The sequence below is a fragment of the Thunnus albacares genome, chromosome 13, assembly GCF_914725855.1.
Source record: "Thunnus albacares chromosome 13, fThuAlb1.1, whole genome shotgun sequence".
In the NCBI taxonomy this organism is placed as follows: Eukaryota; Metazoa; Chordata; class Actinopteri; order Scombriformes; family Scombridae; genus Thunnus; species Thunnus albacares.
This window is the reverse complement of record NC_058118.1, coordinates 21,329,789-21,349,586: the sequence shown is the minus strand read 5'-3', so window position 1 is coordinate 21,349,586 and position 19,798 is coordinate 21,329,789. Positions and strand designations below refer to the sequence as shown.

At 39.6% G+C, this 19,798-nt stretch overlaps 1 protein-coding gene across 12 annotated transcripts in view; it reads right to left on the bottom strand.

The window, feature by feature from the left end:
- The window catches only part of tcf7 (transcription factor 7), a 112,284-nt gene that overhangs the window by 66,680 nt on the left and 25,806 nt on the right, over positions 1-19,798 (bottom strand). For 3 of the 12 annotated variants that reach the window (XM_044371469.1, XM_044371475.1, XM_044371476.1), the window contains exons 1-3: positions 13,420-13,907; positions 12,936-13,005; positions 11,107-11,213 (exon numbers count right to left, since the gene is read on the bottom strand). In XM_044371469.1, coding sequence (XP_044227404.1) covers positions 11,107-11,213; positions 12,936-13,005; positions 13,420-13,602 — 360 coding nt within the window. In that variant the 5' untranslated portion in view covers positions 13,603-13,907. Of the gene's footprint in view, positions 1-11,106; positions 11,214-12,935; positions 13,006-13,419; positions 13,915-19,798 lie in introns of those variants that run through there. The other 9 variants (XM_044371478.1, XM_044371477.1, XM_044371470.1 and 6 more) reach the window with 7 other exon arrangements.

The following is a 19,798-nucleotide window of genomic DNA, read 5'->3' as shown; positions in this document are numbered from 1 at the left end:
TTTAAATGACAAACTGAACAAAAGTAGCTGCGTGCTTGTTCTGGGGAGCTGCTGGAAAAACAATGTCACAAAGAGTCTTTTATTAGAGATAAGGTATTTTTTAAATGGTTTACAGCTACAAATTAATGAAAAATGTCTATATTTAAAGACAGAGGACACTTATAAAACCCTTTCTGGATGTGCATGCTCTACACTTTGTTTATATTCTTTATACTGCCACAGCAAGTTGAATGATTGCTGTTTTCCTCTTGTTTTTACTAGCTGGGTGCACTACCATTAGCTGATTGTGGAGCATTATAGCAACAACTGAGGACATAAAAATGTTGATTTGTAAACATGAAACAGGAAACGATTTGTCATGTACGGCGAACTTCCTGCATGAAATAACTTTTCTGCAGTGATTACATTTTGATGCATCACCACTGTCTTTTGTTTTCTGAACTAGCGCCACTGAGGCGATACAGGTTTGAAAAAAACTTTGCTTCGTCAGGAATCAATCAGCTGTGTTTCAAGCCCCAGAAGTATCGGAGTGATTTAGTGGAGCTACTAATTTTGCAGACTTTGCCATTGTTTGCATATTCTCGTATTCTCGTGATGAACAAACCATGTGTGGAAGTGTGCGAGTGAGTAGATGCAATGCTGTCGCTGATTAACTACAAGCTGAGAACACACATCTGGGCAGCCCTGGACAGCTCTAGTGGTAACTCTGCTCTGTAAACAGTGATACAGGAGAAACCCTGTTTGGTTTCGCTCCACAGGCCAATGACTCACCTGTGTGCAAAATCCTGCAACACGCACACGCACACACACACACACACACACACACACAGAGAGTCGTCATGAAGACCTGAGAGACAAACACTCAGGTCAAAACAAAGGGTTGCTTCTCAAACCAGGCCTTCCCCTGTCTCTCCCCTTTTATCTACATGTCTAGCTTAAATGTGACTGCTTTATTTAATTGAAACTGCCAGTTGATGTAAAATCAAATCACCCTCGAAAAGCAGATAAGCAACAGTTAAAACCCACTTTTTCTCCCTTTGATTATCTCTCTTAAACAATTAATTGATATGAAACAAAAGGTGACTCAAACGCAATTGTGAACGAGTCACTTGTCTCTTCTTCTCACCCTCTCATCCCAGCAGTGAGATGACTTATACACACACACACACACCATATGAAGAGAGAGAACCAGTGAACTGAATAAAAAGAACCAATAAAAAAATGCCCCGCAGATGCTTCTGCACCGCTTCTCCTCAAAAATGTCAGAGGATATTTCTTTTACAGTTTTGAAATAAACTCTCTAGCTCCGTTTTAGCGGCTGTCTTCCAGTGTCTTGCTGTAAAGTGAGCTCGTGTTGTGGCGTAAAGCACAACAGGGGATTACTTTGCTGCATTAAAAATGGAAGGGGCACCACTAAAATGAAGCTGTAGCTGATTTCAGAGGCTGATGGCAGCAAGAAATGAGAGGCTGATGGAAAAAAAAAAAAAAAAAAAAACACATCCTCCAACATTTTTGACCTCTAGCATCCTCTTGGTGACAGGAAGCGTGGGAGGGATTATGGGAAATGTGGTCTTAATTTAGAGAAAAAACACCAGCATTAACGATAACATGAGGTTACCAACCGTCTCCATCACTTGTTGTTTTGGGTTTTTTTTTTTTTTCATACCGACTGCAGTAGCAAGTTAGTATGCACGAGTAGCACCATTAATTTGATGTTGATGCTCAGAGTAAACAAATGAGTAGATGCACGTTTTGAATGAATGTATAAAAAGAGAAAAACAGAGCTAATAATACCAATCAAACAAACCCACACTTCCTCTGCAACACCTGTCTTTTACTGCTCTACCGTTTCCCCTCCGTTGCACCTTCCCTCTCTGCCGGAAAGAAATAAGTGGATGAATAATTACAGGTATAAACACCTCGGGGCCATCTGAAAGGTTTTTTTTTTTTTTCTTCTTCTTCTGATATTCTTTTAAACATTTCCGCCTCTTGAAATAGTCCTCTGAACAGTTTCTCCTTAGGTGCCTTCGCAGCCCGCTACTTCAAAGCCAGCGGGGCGATGAGGACTCTCTTATGGTCATTTGTATTTTAATCTCCCCCCCCCACCCCCTCCCTTCCCCCTCTCTCTATAATACTCTCTTTACCTCTCTAGCCCTCCCTCTTTAAAGTCTCTCTTTACAGTCTATATACTGTCTTCAACCACATCTATTCTGATCTATTTCTCATATTTCCTGTCCCTCTTCGAAATAGTGTGGGCCTCGGTCTACCTGAGACTGACCGAATGTGCCGACCTGTGACTAAAAAGCCCCTCCCTCACACACACAAACACTGATACCCGGCTATTTAGTAATTATCTGTTCCTCATTGCAGCAAATGTCCATGTCCTCCTTCATGTCGAGGACTAAACTTGGCATGTTTCGGAGTGACATAAGTTCAACTGAAGACATCAGAGGCTTCATTATGTTTTCCTCCTGATCTCATCAGGTCAGGAAATCACTGAGCAATTTTATATTTAAAAGAAAAACAAAACAAATATATTTAATTTCCATCAAATACACAATCTTTGAAGTCATGTCAAGGATAATGACACAGCGACCTTGCGCAAAATTCTGTTTTTTTTTCTTACTTCTGCAGGGCATCTGCAGGGTTTAAAAGTCTATTACAGTCTAGTGTCTTGTTATGAATATAATAAATACAGAATAATAAGACAACAACATTATACGTGATGTAAATGAGGAAAATTCTCCTCTTCTCTCGTGATCTCAACACAAAGACAAAAAAAAGGGATTTTTGTTTGGCTGAGAGCAATATTGGAGATTTGTCATCCAATCATCATCCTCATTTTTCTCAATAATCTTGGACTTTATACATCTATAATCTTGCACTTACATACATTTCAACAATGGCAAGTTAAGACTCTGCCAGTTTCTCCATCCCATAGCGCTCTTCCTCGTAACTCCACCATTATATATAATATATAACAGCTTTTTAAATAACTTGTTTTGACTTGGACAACATGAAGAATAACGTGTGTAACAAGTGTTATTTGACACTTCTGAATTCTACATATATATTTATTTACTTGAAACAACACCTTTGGAGATGCAAGGTTTCCATCCGACAGCAGCTTTGCTGCCTGCAAGTGAAAGCTGCTTTTCTTTTAGGCCTCTTAAATCCGAGCGGCGGGGTCCTTATCGTAGCCAGTCAGAGGCAGGGAGGCCCCAGCACTGCTCATCCCAGCCCCTGGGTCTGTATGAAGGGGGGATTATGGAGGCCTCAGCCTGTGTTGCTGCCATTGTTTACCAAGAGACTAGGGGCTGGCTGAACAACCCCCCTGTCAACACCGCAATACAATGGGAAACAAGGAAGTGGCAAGATCCTAGAGACTTGCACACACACATGCCATTCCCTTGATCTTGGAGGATCGAACTGGTATTATTTGGGAGATACAAGGAGGAGGAAAAAGGGGAATGGGGAGGGAAGCTTGTTAGCGACAGCGGGCTGATTTTTGAATGGATACAAGGAGGAGGCGTAATGAAAAAGTTTATGGGCTGAAGACATTAAACTTTATATTTCCCTCCAAAACAACAGGCTGTCAGTAGGAGAGGGTAAACATAATTAAACTGCTGTTTCCTTGCATGATCTGGAAATTCTAGCATCACTGGTTTGGTTTAAAGAAAGTCATGGAGGGACATTTTGAAAGTTGAGATGCTTCAAATTTTCAAAAAAAAAAAAAAAAAAAAAAAAAAAAAAAACACACTGCAGCTGAGCCTGTAGAGTCTTAGAAATGACGAGGTTTCACCCCTACCTTTCCCAAACATGTAAAATGTCTCTCAGCAATCTTCCTGTAAATTTTCAATTTTAGTCTGTGAAATGAAATGTGAAATGAGCAGGAAATTCCCCCAAACTAGACAACGACACTGCTCTTCAGACATTTAGCTGCTGAACTTGTAAATTCCAGTGACTAAGTTTACATGTTTTCAAACAAACTTTTTTTTTTTTTTTTTTTTATACTGTTATCCCGACGAAGTGGTCAGTACAGTAAACCCGTCAGTCGGTGTCCAGGAACAGTGAGTGGGAAAGAGTTTTAGAGTGGCACGTTGTCTTCCGAGCTTGCTGACGTCTTCTTGTGACCACAGCTTCCACATCATAGGTAGTTTCACAGCCTTTCTGACAATGAATACAACTGCACGCAGCCCAAAAAAAAAAAAAAAAAAAAAAAAAAAATCAAATGAGAGCTTTAACACTACTAATCACATTAAGTCCAAGTTTATTTGTCATTTTCAGGCTTTCAGCAGTAAAATCTGCTTTTATTGCAAGTTAAAGCTGCCTTAAATGCAAACTTGAATCCAAAAAAACTAGCCTAAACAAAGACACAGACAGAGACACTCAAGAGAGGTTTGGTAAAGGTTATTGATTAAAATCTAGTCTAAATACTTGGCATATTAAAATTTAACCACCAGTAACTCCAATTCTGAGTCATTGGCCACTACAGAAAAATTTGCAGCCCCTATTTTTGTTTTAGTGGGCGGGCCACCCACTAATGTCATCCAAACATCCACCAATCTCCACTAACAAACTGGCACCGACTTCTTCTGAAGTGGCAGAAGAAGTTTTTTTCTGCTTTTACTTTAACCTGCGGTCATTTATTTTGCTATAAGAGCTGAAATCCGCTGCTGCAAAGCTAGCATTACTGTGGTGCTTCACATTAAAAGCCTTCCATCAGCATAACTTTAAAAAGGCTTTTATTGTGAAGCAGGTGCAGGAAGTGCAGCTTTACTTCTAGAGGTGAACTCATTGTTCCCTTAACAGTGCTCAACAGCAAGACATGGAGATATTTCTGCACTTTTTGTTGACCGATTAAGTTTTAAATACTCCAGTGGAGGAACAGTAAAAGAAGACAGTTGGATGAAGAGGTGCAAGAGAGAGAGACAGGAGCCCACACAAAATGCACTGATGTATTAAGTTTGATCTTTTAAAAACTAACAATTTCTAGAAAATATCACCTTCCATTAATACGGAATAACACCCACCAACATCAGAAATTGCGGGGGAAACAATGCTCTTAGTCAACTCTGTAAATTTTAAAAGGTATTCATTTTCCTGGTTATGGGATCACAAGGCTGAAATGAATGAAAAAAAAGACCACAACACAACAATAACACATCTCTTCTTCATCCCTCCTTTCCCAGCTCCCGCATCCTTTTGTCTTCTCTTCCTTCTATATACTTACTCTCCGTCCGCTTTCTATGAAACCCTCCTTAAAAACCGTAAATCGAGCATTGACCAAAAGCAGCTCATAACACTGTAATAATGTTACAGAAGCACAACACAGTGAATTATGTATATTCTCTCAGCTATATAGCAGCACTCCTGAGCTGGTAGAGATTCAGCAAGTTGCTCGAAACACATCGGCAGGACGGATGCTTCCCGTCAACTAGGTTCTCCATCCGTCCCGTGACTCAAAATCAACGGGAACTCTTGAGCTTTGTCACTTTTAAATCCTCCTATTTATGGTTCAAAAGTACCTTAAAATGATCTCACGGAGTAAAAAACGAATAATGACGCAGCAACAGAGAGTTGTTTTGCGCCACACATATACAAAACCAGCTAAGATGATGAGGACAAACCATATAAAAGAAGTCAAAGTAAAGAGATGGATAGATGGAAAAGGAACTGAGCGAAGGAGAAAGATGGGTGGATGCTGAAGAGAGAAAAATACTCCAGCTTTTTTTTTTTATTGCCAATCTCTCCTCCGTTGGGGTTTGACTCCTCAAGACGACAAAGACTCATGATCCCTTCAAAAACAGTCTGCTGGTAATCCACAGCATTATACACACAGCCAGCGAAGGTCTCACACACTGGCTACACACACACACACACACACACATAGCACAAACATTAGCGCACAAAACACACCATGAACCCTGCATAAAAACACAAGCCTGAGGCAACAAACTTGAGGAGAAAACATGCAGATGAAGACACACAAAGCATGCCAAAACCTTAGATACATACAAATTACTTAGTGTAATGAACTTGAACAGCACCCACACACACACACACACACACACACACACACAAACACAAACACACACAATATGCACTGTCTCACACACTCCGGATAAAGCTTTATCCAAAGACAACAAGCTGAGAGAGTTTAGTCCTATCTCTGAATCCCACAAATCTCCTTCTTTGGCCACTTCCTCTGAAAGAACGGCTGATATCTACATTAATATAACAACAGTGAAATGTCCCATGAAATGCTGTAATAGGAGCATTATCGCCGAATGGGATAAGGAGGAGAATATGTGCCGAAAATGTGCAGTCGTTTTGTAAAAATGGCTTCTCAACAGAGATTAGGAGCTTTTTATTTATTTTTTTTTTTTACATGAGATGTTAACATTAATACCAGAACAATAAGAGATTTGATTTATCCATCTGGAGAGGAGAGGAATGTCCCTTTAGTCAATCTGGTTGGTGTGAAATAGAAGAATATGTAAATCTTTTCAGTACAAACAACCACTATGAGTCTTTACTGCTGTTGAAATATGAAATACAATGTGACCTTCGAGCATAAGGGTCAGACAGGTTGTCATTCACACCCCTTGCCCGGGAGACCACAGCAAAGGTTACACTTAAAATATTCAAAAAGGCGTGAATAACATGCAAATACTAGATTACTAGTCTTACTAGTATTGCAAAGCGAGAGATAAACCCACATGGTTTGCCCTGGGGAGGAGAGGGAATGACACAGACAGACAAATATTACGATTAACATGTGACTTTCAGTCACTTAGCTGATGCTCTCGCAATGACTTCGACAATTTACAGGAGTTTACAGGAACACACTAAAGGTTTTCAGAAATTGCTCTTATTGTTATTTGATCGACTTAACTGGTGAAAGATGACAACAGTAAGTCTCCCACTGACTTATAGACGTTTACCATCAAAGCCTCTCAACAAACTGGATGCAATAATTTCAACTTTTGGACTGCCGAGAGCAATTTTCCTTTTTTTTCCAAAGAAACTGATAACATAACAAAATGAGGGCTGCACCTGTTTTCATTATCGATTCATATACTGATCATTCATCAATTGAACGGTCAATCATTTGGCCGACAAAACATCAGAAAACTGTCTCTCACAATGTCCCACGGCCAAAGGTGATGCCTTCAAATGTCTTGTTTTGTTCGACCAACAGTCCAAAACCCAAAGATATTAGATTTACAATCATATAAAACAGAGAAAAAACAGCAAATCCTCACATTTGAGAAGCTGGAGGATGTCTGGCTTTTTTCAAAAGTAGTTTTCTGTCAATCGACTCATATTAACCTACTAATCATTTCAGCTCTTGACAGAGTAAAACCCCCTCTCTGCAGCGGTGGAATAGATGATTCTCCATCTGAAAAACCTTGACTAGACTGGCCAAAATAAAGTAATAGTTCACTTTTTGTGTGTATCAAACTTCAGGACATTCAATAAAACTCAATGGTTACTTTTTACATAATAAAATATCAATCTTCTTATCCTGAAAAATGTTATCCACCTACTATCCAGTGTACACTACAGCATGACACAAAGAGAGTAAATCATCTGCCAAGGCCAGATGGATGATTTGGTGTAAACGTTTTTACTACTGAATAGATAAATCGACAAAGAAGGCCGACAAACTCACTATTAGTGCTGAAACAATGAAGTGAATGATCACAATGCCAAACATCCATTGCTTTCAGCTCCTCCAATACAAATATTTTTGCTTTTTTCTGTTTTCCATTTAGCGTTAAATGTGTTGTAATGTTCATCAGCTGAAAAATAAAATAAAGCAATCTGAAGACATCCTCCTCGAGCTCTGGGAAACCGCGATGGGCATTTTCCACTGACATTTTATAAACTAAATGATTGCTCCAAATAAAATAATCAACAGGCTACGTCACTTCCAAGAATTGCCATTACTAGAAGGAACTAGAAATAAAGAATGAAACTTTTCAAAGTCATAATGCCGACACAGATGAACAGCAAACAGTCAGACAGAGACACACACACACAGACGTTACATGTGTCGCCTTGTCCCACATTAACACCATAACACTAGGAAAACACCAAGCAGCCTTCTTTTTTCTGTCAGTCTCCCAGACCTGTAGTTTCCGATCCATCTCTTCAATCCATAATCACCCCCCCCTCCGACCCCCCCCAATCCCTCCACTACCCTCTAAACCACTATTCTCAGCTCTTTCAAGTGGCAGGTAGACGGGGGCCTGATATGCCGCTACCGCCTCACAACCAGCGGGCTAATTACAAGGGAAGCAGCAACAAGTGAGCATTGTGTGGAGTCTCCAAGACACACGGAGAGAGAGAGAGAGAGGGGGGGGGAAGAAAGTGCTCTTTATCTTGCTACCACCAACCCCCCCCCCCACACACACACACACACACACACATACATACACTCCACCCCACCCTCAACAAAAACAATCTCTGAGAGGCTTTGCGGTTGGCACTCCAGGGTTGGAGAAGAGGAGGAGAAAAGAGAAGAGGAAGAGAAGAGATGATTGTAAGAAGATGGTGAGAGAAGTGGAGACACATTGATGAGCGACACATACCATCACACTTGCTCACCGTGTTTGTCTAACGCGATGCCGGATGCTCTGTATTATGCAATGATTGAGTATTAAATGTTTAAGGAAATATGAGTACGAGTGTTCAAGTGGTTCATTCAATGATATTCTAAATCACTGTGGACCTTTATGAATAACTTACAACGTCCTGTGAGATGCTAATGTACATGTTATATGTATGTACTTCTCCCATACACCTTAAAGCGTAAGTAAAAGCTACTGTTGTGTCAGATTTTCTTTCCAGGAAAAAACAAAAATACTTAAACACTATCATTTTTTCCAGGTGACACATTTGTTCTAAAAGTCCTCTAAAAGTTTTTTAAAAAAAAAGTTTCTAAAAAAGTATGGGGGAACGAATATGTCAAAATATGTCAAGCGGGTAAACCGTTTCCCCTACTTTTGTTTTGAACCTCTATGAGATAACGTTTATCTTTCCCGAGAATGTACAACTGTGGTGGAGAGAAGAGGTGACTTTCACAGAAGCCATGACATTAAAATGAAAGTTTATTTTACCGCTAACTACAAAGAAAACGTGGGAGCTTGTGGTATGTAAAAAGGAATCATTTCACTAGTAGAGCGTCTGTAACAACGGTCAGCTTTCTTTTTTTTTTGACCCTTCGGTGACCCTTTTTAAAACCCCCTCCTTGATCAACCCGATGGGTCTCGGGTGTTTAACGCTCAGAAACTTCAAGGTGTCGTTAGAAAATCCATCAATCTGGCCATAAAGTAGATTTTGTGATACAGCAGATTCCTATGAGATCAGTCTATAGCACATGTGATCTCACAAACAGGCATCTTTGCTGTTTAGCAACGTCTTGTCTTGCTAGAGCAGGGGGTTAATTCAGGCAACAGGATTACACAGCACGTGAAAAATGAATTAGGCACAACCACTCATGTTTGGTGCAATTAGTCAGCCTATCCATGGATATTGGTTCTTATGGGTGACTTGAAGGGATTTTCTGATTAATTTTTTAGGGCTGTCTGGCTGGATGAGTGATACTGCACACTTGAAATCCCTCCACGAGCCTTTCTGATGTTTGTTTTAGCGGTTTAACACTCAGAGCAGCTATTAAAAGCAGTGACTAACCTCTTGTCATTCACGCACACGGCACAAACTGATGGAAAGCGTCATGTGAAGCGGTTCACGATGACGACATCAATCATATTCCAACTTCAGCAAAGGCTGTAAACAAAAACAAGCTCCGTCTCTGGGTTCCCTCATGAGGCTGTAGCGCTTTGATTTCATTTCGCTCTGTTTTAAATACCGCTTTATTTTATCAGGGAGTTGGGGAATGGGTGGGGGTAAAGGGGGGGGGTTATGGAGGGGAGAGGAGGGAGGGGGGGGGGGGGGGGGACAGCTCAGTTCAAAGCCAAATCGGAACACATGTAAAGTTTGTGACTGATTTGCAGTGCTGCGACTGTGATCTCATACTGAAGGAGACTCTTTTTTCCTTCCCTGAACCTAAATCGAACTCGACTGCATCAGGCTACAGGCACGTTCGTGCACTGTGCTGGAATAAAGTGATCGTTTCTGCTTTGCAATTTGAAAGGAGGAGGGAGGCGTTTCTTAGGCTTAATTGACAGAGGTGTGTGTTGTGTAATTATTATTGATCTGTCTCATGGCTGCTGCTGCTAGTTTATGTTGTTTTTAGTCAGTATCAACCACTTATTACTACATTTAAAGAGGCACAACTGCAAAAAAACACAAATATAAATACAGTATAAAAAATAAGGAAACAAACAATAGTACTTCTTTGCAGGCAGGTAACTCAGATTCTACTTTTAATTTGAAAAAGCAGCATATAGTGCTACAAATGTTATTAGATTTGAGTAAAATAGTAAGTAAAATGTTTAAGACTATAGATGAGGCCATAGTATGCCAAGCGTATGTAATACAGAAAGACACTGTTGGCTGTTTTAAGTGGAGATTGTCTAGTTTGCAAGACAACAAGCACAAAAAATAAAATACAAATCATGAGAAAAAAAAAGAAGCAGAAATACCCAGAGGGAATATTCATACCTTTATCCAAAAAAAGACCTGAAAAATCACTACAACTTTAAACGTCTGTCACCACCTTATTCAAATTCTGGTGCCTGAAGCATGAAGTTTCAGCCACCAAACATCGAAACATCTCCATCCCTGAGAATGTGTTTGTTTCTTATTTCTCCAGCAGTGTGAGCTGCTACTATTGCAAGAGCATCACCACCAACATTGACAACTATTCAAAAAAAAAAAGACCATCAAATAAAAAAGCCAGTTTCCCTCCAGAAGCACAAAACCACATGATTAGTGTTTGCACTTGATATCAAAAGAATACAAATAGCATCTGAAGTGCACAAACTTGCACTCAAGTCCAAAGAAAGACTTTTAGTTGGGTGGATACTGAAGACCTCAGATTGCCTCCAGCTACTGACACAATAAACCATTAGGAGAGAAACAGTGAACAGTGCATTGCAGCCAGCAGCAGAATCGAAGCAGAAGTGGACTTACAGATGGTGAAACCGAGCTGTTGGGGAGGTAGGGGTCAGGCAACATCAGGAACGGATACCCCGGGTACGCCGGCGTCTTGTACATGCCTCCATCTTGCTGCTTCGACACTGGAGGTCAGACATGAAAAAATAAGAAACAAGAGTTACAAAAAACGCAACAACTTGACAAATGTTTTTAATTTTAATGTTCAGTTTGTAGGAGTTGAAACTTTTTATTCTTAAATTTTCTAAGCAAACTCTTCTGGTTTGAAGAGGACGGGTCTCAATATGGATTTAACAGATATTTAAAATTTGATTTAAATTCGTATAAAAAGGGAGGGCTATGGTAGAAACATTATTCACACCCTGTGCTGTAAGGATTAAAATAAAATAAATAAATAAATAAATAAACAAAACACAAAAAAATTCTAATACTTACTCCCACAGTCTCACTAGAAGTTTTATCTATGTGTCTCAGAACAAAAAAAAAACAAAAACCTGAGATCCAAAATAAACGTGCATACAAAGTAGGTCAACTATTTACAAGTGTTCTAGTTACTACATGTTATATCCTTGTATGGGTGCAGACTACAATACTTGAGACAAAAGCGTTACAACCGTCACCTTGCCTGAGAGGCGTGAACTCCTGTAGCCTATGTGTTAATTTATCTCTCACCACCACCCATATTAAGCATCTCTGTGGGTCAGCTATAACTAGATTATACCTGGTCTGTATGACACACAGAGACACACACACACACAGGTCTTTTTCATTTACTTTTTTTTTTTTAACTGTTCCACTCTAATCACTTGTCACTTGCTGAGTTCTTCCGAAGGTGCCAAAACTTTTAACGTGGCCGGAACCAGACTGACAGAATACGAAATTACGCAATGGCATCATTCAGACTCAGAAGAGTCTCTTTTCTGTGGGCTTCACTTGTTCCCCAAGACCCCCCCCCAATAGACACGTTTGACACCGCAAATCCACTTTTGATGGAAGATTTTTGCTCAAACATACACCATGTGAGAACAGTTTTTTTCCTTTTAGAAGTGATTGAAATGAGTTGCACAGCTGAGTGCAGCCTGCAGTACAGCACCTATAATCAAAACTGCCGTGTATACGTTCTCTAAATGCGCCTTCTTCTAGGGAGGAAAGGAGAAATTACTCTGTTCTTTAGGGTGGCAACCATGAAAAAAAAAAAAGAAGCAAGAGCTAAACCTCTCAAGGACCCAGATTGACCCCACTTTTGGCAAAGTCTGGCATAAAGCTACACTGCAAAAAAAAAAAAAAAAAAAAAAAAAAAAAAGGAAAAAAAAGCCTCACCATGTCAACAGTTTGAGTCTAAAAATGTCTGTTAATCCAAAATGTATTCAAACACAGCTGCACAGTATCAAAAAAACATTTGATACAAGCTGCTTTGTACTGTATAAAGGTGGGATTACCACATTCAAGGCCAAGAAAACACCCAGAGACCATGTTTCACAACCTAACTTCTTAAACTGGACATTTAAAGCGAGTAATTTCCACTCAAATCTCTTGAATATCTCATGAGCTAATCTGAAACAGACACAGAGGAAACTTCCCCACTAAGTGATAGATGTCTGAGAGATAAACCGGGGAAGACGATGAAGGCACGATGGGCATTTTTTTTTTCCGTTTTTTGCAGCGTACACCTGAAAACAACTCTTTGAAGTTGGCTTTAATGCAGTAGCACGTGTCCCCGTGACCTAAATGCTCCTTACTTTGACACAGTAGGAGGGTTTTTATCGCTTCTCAGCTGTTTTCAGAGATAGTATTGGCTACTTGAACCGGGTGAGAGGCGAGTATGAGGTGTGTTTTTGTCTTCTTACCACCGTCGAGATGCTCCCGGTGTTTCTCTGGGAAGCCCCTCTGCTCGCCTTGCTGTCCCCGTCTGACCGCCTGGAAGGGACCGAAAACACAAATGATCCACAAAAATAAAAAGGGAAATAAGGCGATGGTACCCTTATAGAAATGAACTACACAACTATCCTAGAGTGCGTCTGAGAGTGAGAGTGAGTTTATAACAACCTTGTCATACTTTAGGGGGTGTTTTTTTTTTTTTTTTTGTTGCTCACCTATGATATGGCATCCCTGTCCTGTCCCTGCAGTAAACCTCTGGGAAACTGTAACCCTGAAGGCTTTATGCTTTTCTCTTTTTTTTTGGTTTCATTCAACGCTTGTCAGCAGCGTGTACAATAAAACAAGCTTTCCTGTCTCGCTCTCTCTGTTACACACACACACACACACACACATACACATACACTCTCTGTCTGTGTTACAAACACACTCACACACACACTCCATGCCACCTACCGCTGCGTTCGGACTTTGATTTATTTCCGACTCGTTCACCAAAGAGGACTTGAGGTCGGCCAGGTCTCTCTCCGTGAACGCGTTTTCTTGGATTTTCTCCTCTTGCTCTCCTTCGTCTTTGAACGCTATCATCTCATCATTCGCTCCCAGGTCGTCCCCGCCGCCGCTGCTGAGCTGAGGCATGTCGACTTACCCCCGCGATATTATACACTTTTAAAAAATATATATATGTATAACAACAACAACAAAAAAAAAAGTATAAATAAAGAAAAGAAGGACTTTTCTGTTAAATCTCCTCAGCGTGCGACGCCTCCAAAGTGCAGAAACCCCCACCGCATGCAACAAAAAAAAAAAAAAAGTTGAGCTGTGGCGTCCCCCGGCTGGCTGGTAGAGGACTAATGTTTCCCTACTCCAGCAAACAGCTCATTTGAGCCCAAGACAAGGCGAGGACTCTCGACTTCAAAGGACGCCGACCGGATGATTGACAGGTCCGATGACTTGTTGGGGGGTTGTACGATTGTTTCGGCAGAGGGCTGAGCCTCTTAAAGAGACATCACCTCCCTGAGCTCAGCTGCAAAGGCATTATTCATGACTTCCAGGGGCGAGTTCACACCATCCACGGTCCCCCTGGCTGCAACAGTCTGCTGCGTCTGGCCACCAGAATTTCTCATAAGTCAAATATTCTCCCCGAGGACAACGATTCAGACGTATAGATTGGTTATATTTGACGTTGTAGTCAAGACTTTTGAGTGCATTTGTGTGCTCTGGTTTCAGGAAACAGATCCTGCACCATTTTCTTCATTATATCTCTGCAGCTAGAGTTATTTTTTTCATCCATTTTGCTTTGTTTATCTCACACACATTTTTATTTTTTTTTATTAACCATATTGAAATGATAATTACTTTGGAGTACAGCTATAATCTTGATGCCAAGTTTGCACATAATCTGCACTTTTTTTTTATTTGCCATCAACTGGTTTAAAAGCAAATGACAATGATTCACTTTAAGGAGCTAAAACCAATTTTTACATTCAAATGTGGGAAAATGTTTTTCCCCCCCCTCTCTAATGTGGAGCCAGCTCATTATTTTCCATGATGACCTTTTCCAAGGTTTTTTTTTTTTTTTTTTTTTTTCCAAAGTTGGTTTAGTTGAGGTTTCCGTGCATGACTCTCCATCTGAACTTTTAGTCATGCGCTCATGCACATTCACAAGGATTTTAATTGAAAGTATAACACTTAAAGCTACATGAATATCAATTGTGGAAATGTATAAATAATAACAGATTCATTTTTCTCACTAGTTCCCATCAGAGGCTCATCTAGGGGACGAGCACTGCACAACACAACAGGCTGTAAATGCTGTGGAATGTGGCTTTGGTCCACATGCGTCCCTATAAAAATGAGCATTAAATAATTAAAAAAAGAAAGAAGGAACTTTTTTTGACCTTTACATCTTTCATCCCCACTGCTTCTATTTTGCAAATCGTACTTTGGCTGTTGAATATTATCAGCATGCATACATGAAATATTAAATATATCAATAAACACAAGATTAAAAAAAAAAGCATGTGGGGCGATAGACTGCAAATCTATTCGACATGCGTTCGCTTCTATACTGGCGTCAAAATGTTTTTAGCTGATGACAACATGCAACGTTTTGTTTACTGTGTAAAACTGATTAAATGCAACACAGCACTACTTCACTTTCACTTTTTGTGTGTGATTTGTTTACTGAAGAGAAGGCTGCCTCTGTGATGGAGACAGCTTCCTCTTGTGAGTAAAACCTGCCTTGTCTTTTGTTCTTTTTTTTGTGATTCATTCACATAAAACAAACAAAACATGTGTCTTGTCACTTTCTCTAGATTAAAAAAACATACTTCTACAAAAAAAAAAGAAGTCTAACCACATTTTTATTGTTGAAAGATGCAACTGCTATTGTAAAATGTTTTTGTTTTTTGGAGGGGGGGTATTATCAGCATCAAGTTAACTTTAGTAATTATGCATTGTGAGTTTTACTTCCATCTCAGCAGTCCTTTTGTAGCGGCTGTTGTCACACTGTTCAGTTGGTCGTTTTCACATTTCAGAACAAAACTCCTCATTTGCACTGACAGAAAAAGTGGCAACTCAGGCAAGAAACAGCAAAATGTAGGACATTCTGTGAAAAACATCAGAAGGCACGGCATACTCATCAATAACAGAGGCACAGCATGTTTTTGGCTGGTCCTTACATCCCCCAGATTTTGTAACAGTCTCCAAAACAGCAAAAAGTGCTAGCTATTGCAACTACTTGATTGGAGGAGGGAAAGAAGAAAAAGAAAAAACATAGTTCAAAGATGTAGACTTGAAGTTCTGATGTCTTATCAAACTCGTAACTTGCCTTCCCCTATTTTCCTCCCAACGCCAATGCATTTTTAATGCTGATACAGTAGCATATCTGGTCTTCAGAGTTTTTAATTGAGAAATATTTATACACTCCCATGCTGTGACTTAATATTTGACTTAATCTGAGTCGGTTGCCTTGAATGAAAATGATGATCCACAGCTGGGAAACAGAATTAAATACAAACAGAAAATGGGCCTGGTATTTGCATAAAACTGCATATTTATACAATATCGTCGATGCATATTAATAAAAAGATTAAAATGAGCGATTTTAATGTATGCAAATCTAAATTATAAATGAGTTGTTTAAACTCCTTGTTTATTCGCCTTGATTAAATATAGACAGCTGTTTTTCCAGAGAGACAGCACCTCTCCTGTGTCGGCCACGTTGCCTCGTGAGCTTGCCACACTCTGATCTTAACACAGTTTCCCATGAATATCTGTGCTGATAGTTACGCACAATCATCACATGGGTTCACAGGTTCACATAAGGCTATAGGCGATAGTTAGCCCATCTTTCTCACTCACAGACACACACACACACACACACACACACACACACACACACACACACACATACACACAAAACAAATCCAGAAATGAACTCATTCTCTACACATGATCTCTCTTGAAATACTTTGAGGTGTTCTGACCTACAAAACACTTTCTCTCTCTTTATATCTTTCTCTCTCTCTCTCTGTCTCTCTCTCTCTTGCTCCCTTTTACACACACACACATACACACTGGGTTTGATAATGTTGTCAGATCAGAGTCGTATTTTAAGTTAACACCATCCTGCCATATCAGTCCAGAGTTTTTGAGCACAGACACACACAGGCATCCTATCTCTTCATCTTTTATCTCAAACTCTAATGGCAGTCGTGACATCACACATCATCTGTTGGCAGGAAAGGCCAAATAAGGAAACATGAGAAGATAGAAAAGATAAGCAGCCCACACAGAAAACAAAAGGATGCATCGCTGCTGTGACCCCAGAAGGCGAGCTTTTCAAATGCAGACACAGATACGAGCTGTATCTCTGAGCAAGACAAAGACTGTGGTTTTATGATAAAGGAAACATGTTTATATATTTATTTATCTAAAGCTTATGGAAATAGCAGGGTGCAAACAGATATTATTGCAGTCTGGTTACAGTCTGGTTATAGACAGCAATAATGATAAAAGTTTAAGACGTTAGAAAAGAAATGGGGCATTCTTGGTATTTATACATGTTCCTGTTAAAAATGTGTATTTAATCAAAATGCAGAGCAAGCATTAAGTTTCCATTGGAACCACAGATATTAAAGAAAAAGCTGTTGTATTAGACCAGTGGTTCTCAAACTGGGGGTGACAGGATAAATCTTAGGATAGGATGACAGATATAGCATATTTCTTATTTTTCTCAGACTTTTGACTTATATTTGCTTCTTTCTTGTGAATTACTGGATAATTTGATGTCCTGAAGCCTCTAAATGTTATGTCTACCACCCACAACTGATATGCAATCTGAGTCAAGGGTCTCAGTTTGCTTCAGTTTGAGGAGTCACAAGTCAAACAGGTCGGGAACCTCTGCATCAGACACCACACAGAGATCTTGTTTTCGCCCCTGAACACAAACACCTTTTTTTTTTTTTAAAAAAAAAGGTAAACAGTGGAAATGAATGATACACACTTTACTGTCAGAGTATAAAGGACTCATTAAATATGAGAATGTCATTTCAATGAGTTTCTTTCCATTTCTTAATCATCAGTGGGGGGGGAACGTTCTCTCTTTAACATGTTTTTTTTTTTTTTTTTTTTCAAAGATGAATCACAGTTGGTTCAAAAAAGATTATATACTGTGCTTTCTAAAGAAACATCAGGCGCATTAAAGCAGCAGAGTAATTAAATCATGTCCTTTCATTGGGGTTAAGCCACATCCAAGCGAACAGCTCTTAACTGGAACCACTTGTGTGCTTTTTATTGGTAGTTCTCCTACAATCAAAACCATGTCCTTCAAGGCAACATACAGCCAGCAATGTGGAACCTTGACAAATCTTTTCAGCAGTTTTATTTTATTCCTATGCCTCTACTATGAAACTAATCTCTTAATATTAAATATTCAGCAATAATGTGGTTTTAGTGAGATGAAAGGTTATGTATGACTTATATTAAATTGTTTTTAAATGTTATGTGGACAAAGATAGTCACCAATCTTCATGCAAAATGCATTAAAAGGTCGAAGTAGATGATATTCAGGGTTTATGCAGCTGATATGCAGGGTTATCAAGTTTATAAATCAGGTGCCAATAACCAATGACATCAATCACGTGTCTTAAAATCCACTTATCCTGTTATTTTAAGTGCTTGTTTATCTTCTGAGATATGTCATCAGATTCACCCTGTATTTGTGCTGGAATCTATTGTGAATTTGTGTGAAAGTAATTTATTTCACAGTGAGGATGATGTCAATGCCACATAACTCCTGTGAATGTGGGTTTGATATCTGTGGGAGTGAATAACCTTTGAATCATTTCAGAATTTTTAGAACTCATTTAAGAAGTAGCACACAGAGGTGGAAACATGAGACACAACAGCAACGTGCTGTTAACCACTAATAAAGGTTACAAAAGCCAGTGTTAAGACCAGGATTGGTATGACAATCAGCACATTCTGGACAACAATAAAATACTGGTTTCGATTCTGAAGGGTGAACATGTAGCTGTGTGAATATCCTGAAAAGAGGAGATACTAGCTCAGCAAAAAAAAAAAAAAAAAAAAAAATCTTGAATAAATAACAGTAAAAATAAAAAAACAAAGAGAGAGAACTTGATGTCTTGTGCTGGATAATGAGGCCTGTTCAAGTTCTAGTTTGCTGAATGTTTGCTAATTTGAATGTCTGTCTCTTTTGATTTAGCAGAATGCAGTCCCTTTACCTCTTCGTTAGCTCCTTATCAAACATTTATGAGTTGATATCACAGATCAGATCCGAGGAGGGCTTTGGGGGTGAAATCAACAAACATAAACAGAGGAGGGAATAAAGCTTTGAAGACTCATCGCTGGTCTTCACCAGAGGATCAGTGGACGAAGTTGCAAACACTTCATTTGTGACTTTGAGGATCTAAAATGTAATAAATGTACATTTTATCTTATCCTGAGCAACTTAAAAGTGTCAGGCAGTGATGAAACTCAGCCATTACATCAAAAATAGTGAAGAAATACAGAGGATCAAAACACTAAAGCTGCTCTTTGGCAACCGAGGACTTGATTGCTGAGTTTCACCGAGTCTGTTCCAAGGATTGTCTTCTAAAGTGCCATCCTTTTTTTCATATTGTGCTATCCATCACTGGGTAAGAGGAGAAACCCCTTTTTATTTGCAACCGTTTACATCTCTGTTTGGAACAAAACCCTTCAAATGTTTGCACGCAGCCTGCTCTTCTCCCTGTGTGCTCAGAGGAAAGAAAAAGCAAGCTGTGGTTGGAACAGCTCTATCTTCACTCAGACCCGCTTCAGTTCATGAACTTTTTAAAGACATGCATTAACAAATCATGCCCCGGCTTATGAAAAACAAGTCTGATAGTGACTGGAAATAGCAGCAAAAAGAAGCTTCTGCGTCACGCCGTGTCACCGCACATGCACTCACTGCAAGGTTTGTTTGTGTGTCGCTTAGCTGACTGAGGTGAGGTGAGGTGATTTGCAGGTTTAGGCTTCAGGTTTAAAGGCAGGTCTGGAGGTTGGGAGATAACTTCTGAAATATATTCCACAAGAGGTTTCTAGTGGATTTCGCTCTTCTTGCGAATTGCATTTAATTTCTTCAAGCTCCGACTCAACATCACAAACTCAGAACTGACACTGAGCAGCCGGTAAAGACAACACAGTGTCTTTAGTATGCATGTGCATGTGACTCTGGAATTATCATGTAAGACCGAGATGAGATAACGGTTACCAAATCATGCAGATCATATACTGTAGTTATAAAGATTTGCTTTCCCTTAATTTTTATAGCATGTAAGATGAG